Raw genomic sequence first — 11565 nt, forward strand, 5'->3', positions numbered from 1 at the left:
CCTCAACTGAATACAGCTGAGCTTCAACCTTCTGGCTCTCATTAAGTGTTTTTTAAAAAACAAAATGGTGGTTAGGGCCTACTAACGGTGTCTGCCCCTCCCTGGTGTTGCCCTCAACTGAATAAAGCTGAGCTTCAACCTTCTGGCTCTCATTAAGTGCTGTGTTTTTAAAAATTGGTGGTTAGGGCCTACTAACGGTGTCTGCCCCTCCCTGGTGTTGCCCTCAACTGAATAAAGCTGTGCTTCAACCTTGTGGCTTTCGGCCTATAGTATCAGATATTAAACTGCATTTCGCCTTCAACTTTGGTTACGGCCTACTAACGGTGTCTGCCCCTCCCTGGTGTTGCCCTCAACTGAATAAAGCTGAGCTTCAACCTTCTGGCTCTCATTAAGTGCTGTGTTTTTAAAAATTGGTGGTTAGGGCCTACTAACGGTGTCTGGCCCTCCCTGGTGTTGCCCTCAACTGAATAAAGCTGTGCTTCAACCTTCTGGCTTTCGGCCTATAGTATCAGATATTAAACTGCATTTGGCCTTCAACTTTGGTTACGGCCTACTATCGGTGTCTGCCCCTCCCTGGTGTTGTCCTCAACTGAATACAGCTGAGCTTCAACCTTCTGGCTCTCATTAAGTGTTTTTTAAAAAACAAAATGGTGGTTAGGGCCTACTAACGGTGTCTGCCCCTCCCTGGTGTTGCCCTCAACTGAATAAAGCTGAGCTTCAACCTTCTGGCTCTCATTAAGTGCTGTGTTTTTAAAAATTGGTGGTTAGGGCCTACTAACGGTGTCTGCCCCTCCCTGGTGTTGCCCTCAACTGAATAAAGCTGTGCTTCAACCTTGTGGCTTTCGGCCTATAGTATCAGATATTAAACTGCATTTCGCCTTCAACTTTGGTTACGGCCTACTAACGGTGTCTGCCCCTCCCTGGTGTTGCCCTCAACTGAATAAAGCTGAGCTTCAACCTTCTGGCTCTCATTAAGTGCTGTGTTTTTAAAAATTTGTGGTTAGGGCCTACTAACGGTGTCTGCCCCTCCCTGGTGTTGCCCTCAACTGAATAAAGCTGTGCTTCAACCTTGTGGCTTTCGGCCTATAGTATCAGATATTAAACTGCATTTGGCCTTCAACTTTGGTTACGGCCTATTAACGGTGTCTGCTCCTCCCTGGTGTTTGTCCTCAACTAAAAAAAGCTGTGCTTCAACCTTCTGGCTTTCGGCCTATAGTATCAGATATTAAACTGCATTTGGCCTTCAACTTTGGTTACGGCCTACTAACAGTGTCTGCCCCTCCCTGGTGTTGTCCTCAACTGAATACAGCTGAGCTTCAACCTTCTGCCTCTCATTAAGTGTTTTTTAAAAAACAAAATGGTGGTTAGGGCCTACTAACGGTGTCTGCCCCTCCCTGGTGTTGCCCTCAACTGAATAAAGCTGAGCTTCAACCTTCTGGCTCTCATTAAGTGCTGTGCTTTTAAAAATTGGTGGTTAGGGCCTACAAATGGTGTCTGCCCCTCCCTGGTGTTGCCCTCAACTGAATAAAGCTGTGCTTCAACCTTCTGGCTTTCGGCCTATAGTATCAGATATTAAACTGCATTTGGCCTTCAACTTTGGTTACGGCCTACTAACGGTGTCTGCCCCTCCCTGGTGTTGTCCTCAACTGAATACAGCTGAGCTTCAACCTTCTAGCTCTCATTAAGTGCTGTGTTTTTAAAAATTTGTGGTTACGGCCTACTAACGGTGTCTGCTCCTCCCTGGTGTTTGTCCTCAACTAAAAAAAGCTGAGCTTCAACCTTATGGCTTTCGGCCTATAGTATCAGATATTAAACTGCATTTGGCCTATTAGTGTGTTTGGGCCCTTAAAACAGTGTCTGCTGCTCCTGGGTTTGCTACTCCACTCAACAAAGCAATGCCGCCTGTTTAGTCCTGTTACCAATTTTGAACTGCATTTAGCCTACTTTATTCTTTGGCCCTATATCTGTTTCCACCTCATCCTGCCCAATGCCCAGCCACTGCTACATGAGTCTGCTGGTACATTGACCTAGACCACTACATTCCCCTTGCACTCTACACAGCCAGAATCTGACCCTGCTGAAAGTCAGGTTCCCCTTCCTGCATGTTATACCACCTTACACAGGGACAAAGAGGAAGGTGCAGATGAAAGTGCAGGTTCCTTCATCAGGTGGGGGGGGGCATACTCGTTGGCGACGTCACTGGCACATGGCCCCTCAGAGTACGCAAAAGTGTCGCTGCTGGTGGGAGGCGCCCCCGCCGTGCAAACACACCGCTGTACTTTGAGGGGCCCTGTGCCAGTGCCAATGCCAACGAGTGGGCCCCCCTGCTTGCTTAGGATCACAGCACTTGCAAACTTGACATACTTACCTCTCACTGCTCCACCGCCGTGACATAGTCCATGTTTCCTGGGCCCACTAAAACCTTGAACCAGCCCTACCCCCCACAACTTTTGCCAAATCACCCCCAATTTCCAGTGCCCAACTATTATTATAAAGTTAATTTAGATTGACAAGCTTCAGAAAACAAGAATGGATGTTTTTGGCATTAAAATGGGCACTGTAGGTGTTTTCCTGGCCTCCACTCACTGCCGGCTATGCTTCCCCATTGACTTGCATTGGGTTTCGTGTTTCGGTCGATCCCCGACTTTTAGCGATAATCGGCCGACTTCACTCGACTCAACTCTGGACTAAGTCGGGTTTCACAAAACCCGACTCGATCTTAAAAAAATGAAAGTCGCTCAACCCTAAGTGCCACCATAAGGAAGTGGATTGTGACAGCTACATCCACACAGACAGTTGTCACCTTCCATTGTGGCTTTCGAACATCCAAGAGCCAATTTACACATTTAAGACGAAATTGCATAAAAGACAATGATTATGATGAGGAATCTAATTACTTGAAAAGCCAATTTGTAGAAAGGTGGTATTGTGTGACATCTCTTGAAAAAGTAAGGCAAGATGTTAAGACAGTACCAAGAATGAATTTGATTCCAAGAGCAAAATCAATACCGGAACCCTTGAGTATAGCACAAGAAATTGGTAAAATACCATTCAACACAGTATCATGTGAACTGAAAAGGATTCACTAACATAATACAAAAATATTGTCCCATTTTTAAAAAAGGATAGGATTGTGGGAGAATTAATACCTGACAAACCTAAATTTGTCTACAGAAAGACTTGGAATATTGGGAATATTATAGCTCCAACGATTAGAATGGGTATGACTGATAGTTATGTAAAACCAATCAGTATTTTCTTGTATATATATATATATATATATATATATATATATATATATATATATATATATATATATATATATATATATATATATATATATATATATGTAAGCACATATAAAAAAATGTGCGCGTTTTTAAAACCAATAAGTAATAAACAGACAAGTAATGGGGTATTCCCCTTCTGTGGGTCTTGCCTATGTTGTGTAAGTACAAAATGTAAAAGGTCGGTTCAAACAACAATCTGGAACACAGAGAGAAACAAGTCGTTTATTATTAAAGATAGCATATCCTGTTATTCGACAGGTGTTATATACACAATTAGATATCTCTGTGACAAACTGTATGTAGGCCGTACTACGACGACTGAGGGATAGAATAAAAGAACATTTGGATAATATTGTAAAGGGATTTATGGGACACCCATTGTCAGTATGCAGACAAACATAGTTGGACGTCTAGTGGAACTTCTTTCTGTGGGATCCAAATTGTACAAAAGAATCCCAGAGGTGGGGACTATTTGAGGAATATGTCGAAAGTGGAATCAAAATGGATTTTTACATTAGATAGTTTGGCCCCGAAGGGACTCAATTATGAAATTGAACTGTATGCCCTATGAGACGAGTAACATTCGGATGCATTATTTTATTTATTTTAGTTTTTTTTTGTTTTTGTTTGTGCTTCAATGTTTTAAACATTTTGGATTATGAGTATAAAAATAATTAAATGAAGATGGTTTTATATTCATGTTCATATAATTTATTTTATAAATATTACACACTTTTATATTTTCGGGTATTAAATGGTAGTTTTTATACATATAAGTATATTTATATATTTCTATTTCCAAATTTAATTTTATTTTTAATAAAATAAGAATAAAAAATTGTTTTTATCATGTTATAAGTTTATTGGGGAGAAAGGTAGGGTCACATCATTTGTGCTTCCGATTACAGTAATAAGAAGGAGTCTTTCCAGTATTTGCATTAAACACTTTTTTTTTAAGAGGAAAAGCCTGTAAGGGACTACAGATGGAAATATCCCATCAGATATAGTAAATGATGAAGATAAAAGTGATCATTCTCAGTTTTTCCCAAATCTGGATTATTAGTATAAAAGATATAGGGGAGACAGTGGTAAGGCAGAATCTACTAAGAGGCAAGTTTTCCCATAAACAGTGTGCCCAACACATTGTTATCCACAAGTAAATAGGGCGGACTGGCATAGCAGCAGGGAGACGTATGGAGGTATAAAGGGTTAGCAATAGTGCAGGCACCATAACCTTGAGAGAGAGGGACGGTTCCCTCGAAATGCGTTGGGCTTGGCTCTTGTACATGTCCGTCTTCTACGGACAGGTGACGTCACCGCTAACCACGCCTCCCCCGCTCACCACGCTACTACACGGTGGCGCTTTCGGCCGAGGCTGACTGCCAAAGCTGGGACATGAGCACAGGAGTCATTTCGAGCAAACGGGAGGACGCTCCCTAACTTTCAATTGATTTCAGCCTACTGTACTCCAGGAACTTTGTGCACAAACAAGTAAGTGCTGCTCCTGGAACTTTTTCAAATCTTAGCGACTACAAGTCTACAGTCACACAGCAATGTGTTTATTGCCTCACTGATAGTAGAGCGGCAGCCCCCCTGTTTCTAACATAGTCAAAAGATTGTTGGTTGGATAGTGGATAATGCTTCCAGTCACTTTGCCAACAACACCCTGTCTTACACACAATTAAGTCTCAGTAGCCATGAGTCTGGACTGCATATTCCTAATCCTGATCCTTCTTCCTCCCACCATACCGAGTGCTCAGAGACAACTGATCCCACACTTGAACACTACGAAGAGCTGTTCACTTTTCCATTTATAGATTCGGGCCTCTTGCCCAGTCCTCTTGAAGTGGTGCAAGAGATCGCATGTAACAATGCCCAAGTATTTGAGCAGCCCCGGTCACACGAAGGTGGATACAAGAGGGGGACGATGATGAGACACAATTGCCAGAAAGTCAGGAGGAGAATCTGCGTGCAGAAGTGAAAAATGAGGTGGTGGATGATATAGAAACTGACCAAACCTGGCAGGAGAACATGCAGAGCAAGGACAGCAGCACACAGGGGGAGGGAGGTGTAGCACCCCAAAAGGAAGGTGGCCACAGACAGAAGGTGTGCAACCGTTCCCCATAACACCAACATGATGAAAGTTGCCAGTCCAACTGTTAGGTCTTCCCGAGAATTGGATTTTATTTAAAGACTCTGCCGATATCCCCAAAAAACCATTTGCACCACCTGTCTGGCCAGCATCAGCAGGGGTAGCAAACCGACCAGCCTGACCACCACCAGCATGATCACGCACATGGCAGCAAAGCACCTGACTTTGGGGGGCAAAGTCCAAGGTCCAGGAACAGTGTCTGCGGGTAACACCACTGCTTCTCCTGTGTTATAATCTGTTTAGTTTGTTACTATCCGCCATATTCTTGTGGAGTTCTGGCCACTGGTCTTTTTCCTCTGGTGCTGGGTTTGTCTTGGGTCAGGTGTTTGTTTCACTCATTATTAACCAACACCTGCCTCCCAGTCCTTGCTGGACAACAGTGTTAATCTACTTGAGCTCTAGCTTGGTGCTTTGCTTAATGTTCTGTGTGTGTTATTTGTGCAGCACTGGTACCTCTGGTTCTGCTAGCTTTAGTTTCTGTTTTCTATTGGTTTCTGCAGCCTTCTCTGTGTTTTCTACTAGGAGGTGACCCGTTTTTGTACCCAGTCCTTAGTTATTTTAGGGTACCCCTTCCCCTTATCTATAGGTCTTCGCTTGAGATTAACCTAGGATCATCAGTGGGTCTATTCGCAAGGAATGGGTCACCCACTCCATTGTAGAGTTTCAGCCTAGTCATAATGCAGGGTCAGTTTTCCCCCTTCTACCTTAGGGTACCGTCACACTCTGCAACTTTCCAACGATCACGACCAGCGATACGACCTGGCCGTGATCGTTGGAAAGTCGTTGTGTGGTCGCTGGGGAGCTGTCACACAGACCGCTCTCCAGTGACCAACGATGCCGAAGGCCCCGGGTAACCAGGGTAAACATCGGGTTACTAAGCGCAGGGCTGCGCTTAGTAACCCGATGTTTACCGTGGTGACCAGCGTAAAAGTAAAAAAAACAAACAGTACATACTCACATTTCGGTGTCCTTCAGGTCCCTTGCCGTCTGCTTCCCGCTCTGACTGAGTGCCGCCGTAAAGTGAAAACAGATCACAGCGGTGCAGCGGTGACGTCACCGCTGTGCTCTGCTCTGGCCGGCAGTCAGAGCGGGAAGCAGACGGCAAGGGACCTGAAGGACACCGAAATGTGAGTATGTACGTTTTTTTTTTTTTACTTTTACGCTGGTAACCATGGTAAACATCAGGTTACTAAGCGTGGCCCTGCGCTTAGTAACCCGGTGTTTACCCTGGTTACAAGCGAACGCATCGCTGGATCGCTGTCACATACAACGATCCAGCGATGACAGCGGAAGATCCAGCGACGAAAGAAAGTTCCAAACGATCTGCTACGACGTACGATTCTCAGCAGGGTCCCTGATCGCAGTAGCGTGTCAGACACAGCTATATCGTATGGATATCGCTGGAACGTCACAGATCGTACCGTCGCAGCGACAAAAGTGCCACTGTGAGACGGTACCCTTAGTCCTGTGTTGCAGATCCATAACATCCTGCTGTTGTGCATGTAACACAATCACCTGTCCATGGTGGATGAGATGATGCCTCTTGCCTTGCACCTGTCGTTGTACACACTCAATTAGCACTATCAGCAAGCACGTCTACGTCCTTGTCCCAGCACAGCATTCAGTTGTCCATACCCCAGTTTTTGGAAAGCAAATGCAAATACGCAGTCAATGCCCCCTTTGACCACATTACTAAATTCCCACATTTCTCGACTGCTTGCGATCAAAATGTTGCCTTTTAGGCTTGTGGAGACGGAAGCTTTCATCAACCTGATGGCGGTGGCCATCCCTCGGTACTCGTTACCCAGCCGCCATTATTTCTCCAGGTGTGCCGTCCCCACATTACACAAGCACATGTCCCACAACATTAGCCATGCCTTCAACAATGCAGTCCACCTTACCACGGACACATGGTAAAGTGCTTGTGGGCAGGGAGGGTACATCTTGCTGACAACATTCTGGGTTAACATAGTGGAAGCTGGGACCCAGTTGGACCTTAGGATGGAACACGACCTCCCGACGCCAAGGATTGCAGGCCCTATGTCAATCAAGGTTGCCCCCACAGTCTACAGCTCCTGCACCTCATCCTTCTCCTCCTCCTCCTTCTCTTCAGCCTCCATTTCCAAAATTACCACATCAGTCACAAGCTGGAAGCACTGCAGCACTGCCTCAGCCAAGCGGCAACAGGTTGTGCTGAAGCTAATATGCTTAGGTGACAAACCACACAATGCTGAAGAGGTGTGTGGAAATGGCCCCATCCTGGTAGTGGCTGTGAGGTGAGGCAAGCTCACACACGTACCATGCCTGGGCCATGTGCTTAACCTCATGGTTCAGCAGTTTCTCAAAATCAACCCAGAGTTGCCAAATCTGCTTGTCAAAATACACCACCTGTGTGCCCATTTTAGAAAGTGAGCAACCGCTTCCACCATCCTTGCTGTGCTTCAGCCACATTTGCAGCTTCCGACATACAGACTGGTGTGTGATGTCCTCACGCGTTGGAACTCTACACTCCAGATGTTGGGAAGTATTTGTGAGCAGAAGAGGGCAGTTGTTGACTACCAGCATCAACAAGGCAGTCGGTATTCAGTTCAGACTCCACACATAAGACATCAGGAGTGGACATGGATGTTAGACATATGTATAATCTTCCAGAACTTTGAGGACTCCACCAAGATGATGAGCGGCAATAACGCCATAATTAGCGTCACCATCCCACTTCCCTGTGTTCTGAAATGCTCTCTGCTCACAATCAAAGAGGATGCATTGCAGGTGGAGCATGATGAGATGGAGCAAGGAACCATACAGGGGGATTACACACAGCCCAGCCTCATGTCACCCCAATGTGGATTGGGTGACAATGAGGGAAAGGAGGAGAAGGAGGAAGAATAGGATGTAGTTTCATGTGCTATAGATGGTACTACCTGCACAACGGTCATACTGACAGTGTTTCTCATCTCCAGCCCTCAAGACCCACCAACAGGTCATGTTTTCAGGCTTTCTTTAGCATTGCGTAGGTGATGGAATTAATGCTTAAGCAAATGATGAAATTATCACCTGTGCAGTACTAAGGATATCCTGAAAACTTGACCTGCTGGTGGGTCTCGAGGACTGCAGTTGAGAAACACTGGTATAGGAAATCCACTGTTTATTAATGGGAACAACAAAGCATAGCCCCCGATGGATCTCTAAGAATAGTGAGGACCGACTGCTGGCCCTTTAAGAATAGTAAAAGCTGCCTGCTGGCCCTATAGACTTTCTGACTTTCAGAGTCCCTCCTTTATAAATGAAACATGATGTGTCTGATGATGTGTCACACGCTACATCGCCAGATAAGGTTGTAAAATTACATTTCTCAGTGAAGGCATTTGTCTTGGTTGAAAGCAATGCTAAAGTTCAAAAATGCATAAAAACGCTACATGTGAGCATAGTCCATGGTGTGGAGGAGCATTTTTGTTTTTGGTTATTTATTTTGCCTTATATACAAGTCTTTACCCTGAAAAGGATGTTCCTTAACATATTTCCCAGGAAAATCCATCTTGGTTTAGTTTTTGTATGTTTTGTTGTGAGTCTGTAAAAGTGGTGTAAGACTCTGACAACATTGTTCACAGCAGTGACCTGGGAGTCAGGAATGCTTCCAGGGGGCTTCCCTATGCTGTTTCCATGTCATTTGAGCACTGTTCCCATCGATTTATGCAATTTCTAGTCCTTCTGCTGTCCGCCGGAGGGGGGGCCGCCAGATAAATGCTCGAGTTTTTCATTGACTTACATTGGGCTCGTTGTTCTGTCCAAGTACCAGAGCATTTGAATATGCTCGACCCGAGCAAAGAGCACCCCAGCATTTTAGTGCTCGCCCATCACTATTCAATACACAATGATGTAGCAAAGTAGAAAAATAAATCCTAGAAATGTATCAAAACTTAAATTTTTAAATTAATTATAATTAAAGATGCTATTTGCAAAATTGTATTATCATTTAACGTGAAGAAGAGATAAAATCTAACTGCTTTCTTCTGCTAGATAAATCTTTTCTTACGACAAATTAACAGACATTTCATCACCGCAGACTGAATTTCTTTGTTTCTTAGGCTGTATATCATGGGGTTTAGAAGGGGAGTTACAACAATGTAAAGAAGAGAAAATAACTTATTTATAGTCGATGAGCGTCCTTTGTAAGGGACCATGTAGATTATGAGCATGGAGCCAAAATAAGTAGAAACAACCACCAAGTGAGAGCTACATGTCGAGAAAGTTTTCTGCCGACCTAAGGTGGAGGAAATTCCAAAAATAGTGATAAAAATGTAAACATAAGTTATAATAATAAATAGAAATGGCAAAATAATTATTGGAAAACAAAGCATAATCATTTCAATGTCAAGAATATTTGTTTCTGAACAAGAAAGCTCTAAAAGAGGGGCGTAGTCACAAAAGAAATGGTTGATAACATTCGGCCCACAGAAGTCTAAGCCACATACAAGTACAAGTGATATGAGGACTAGCATAAAGCTGAGTGCCCAAGATGAGAGGATCAGGCTGTATCTAAGCTTGAGACCCATCATTGAGTTATAATGTAGAGGTTTACAGATGGCCAAGTACCGGTCATAAGACATAGCTGTGAGCAAAAAACACTCAGCACTGACTGTTCCTCCATACAAATAAAATTGTGTTAAACACTCAAGAAAAGGTATAACACTCCCTTCTCTTAAAATTACTTCCAGAAGTTTAGGAACCACACTTGTTACAATGATTATATCCGACAGTGCCAAATGTCCCAGGAAGAAATACAAGGGAGAATGGAGATTTTGGCTGGTGGACACCAATAAAATAATCAAAAAGTTTTCACATAAAATCATGCAATACATGAGAAAAAGAATAGAGAAAAATGGTAACTTGTAATCCCACAAATCAGGAAATCCCAATATTAGAAACTCAGTAACTATCGTAGAGTTGACTTCATAAATCTGCATCGTGAAAAGTTATCTAGAGACTTCCTGCAGAGCGCTGCTATTTTATTAAACCAATGACGAGAATGTTTCCTGCCCCTGTTACAGCAGAAATAATTGTCAAAATTCAAAATGGCAGAATCAAAAATGCAATAATAAAAAACCCATGAAATTTGGAAAATCTAAGAAGTGAATCATTGAAGTGTGAGATTTGATTTAATCCAGAATGATGTTTACAGACTGTTCCCTGCCATCTGCCACCACCACACTCTAATCAACATGTCCATTTATCTATTCTCACTACAGGTATGTGACCAAGCTTTACACTCTGATTTTCCTTACCTCTGCATCTTGCATCCACTCGTTATGTTTTTCAACTAACCTCTGCTTTACCCCCAATATTATTAATGACCTTATTTACTCTGCCTTAATCATTCTGCATCTGGCTCACTCTTAATTATCTGACCAGCTGAGCACAGACCAGTCCCTTCTGCTCCACACCTGAATGCACTTTGTAGCAAATATGTTGCAAACCATAAGTCTGCAAGATGTCAATTTGCCCAGTGCATAACATAAGTGCATCATACAAGTGTGAGATATGAATTAATCCAGAATTGAGCCAGAAGGGAACTGAAGGTAACTGGATACAGTAACAGTAAATAATGTTTCTGATTGTTTTCACTCTCACCCTATAATCCTTCACTTTCTACAAACCCCCCTAGTTCCTATACCTAGTAAGGAACTGGTCGTCTCTCACTCCATCCTCCTCATCCATCACACCTCCTCAGATCAGTTCCTTAACATACAATTCTCTGTCTTCAAACACAGACAGCCCCTCATGCCCTTTCCTGCTCCCACTTGCTAACACTTTTTCTGCTCCTGACTGCCGGTGATATCTCTGCAAATCCTGGTCCTCCCCACCACATCCCCACAGTCATTTCTACCTCCCACCCACGTTCTATCACAAATTTCTGTAACTTCTCTAACCTTATACCCATTCGCTGAGCCCCCGCTGCCCAAGTCCCACTAACAGGAGCTCTAAGGAATGCTCCCTCTGTCTGCAACAAACTTTCCTACATCCAGGATCTTTTTATTACTAACAGACTTTCCTTCCTCGCTATCACCGAAATCTGGCTCACCCCCTCAGACACAGCCTCTCCAGCTGCACTTTCATATGGTGGAT

At 43.7% G+C, this 11565-nt stretch overlaps 1 protein-coding gene across 1 annotated transcript; it reads right to left on the reverse strand.

Moving 5' to 3' along the window:
- Positions 1-9455: 9455 nt before the first annotated feature.
- LOC143774620 (olfactory receptor 11A1-like) lies at positions 9456-10406 on the reverse strand. The gene has a single exon (XM_077262372.1). It carries the CDS (start codon positions 10404-10406, stop codon positions 9456-9458), a length of 951 nt encoding a protein of 316 aa, XP_077118487.1.
- Between the last annotated feature and the right edge of the window lie 1159 nt (positions 10407-11565).

This window comes from Ranitomeya variabilis, chromosome 5, assembly GCF_051348905.1.
Source record: "Ranitomeya variabilis isolate aRanVar5 chromosome 5, aRanVar5.hap1, whole genome shotgun sequence".
NCBI lineage: Eukaryota > Metazoa > Chordata > Amphibia > Anura > Dendrobatidae > Ranitomeya > Ranitomeya variabilis.

What these genes read in the sequence shown, in the direction of transcription:
- LOC143774620 (XM_077262372.1), bottom strand. Translation starts at nt 10,406, where the DNA reads ATGCAGATTTATGAAGTCAACTCTACGATAGTTACTGAGTTTCTAATA.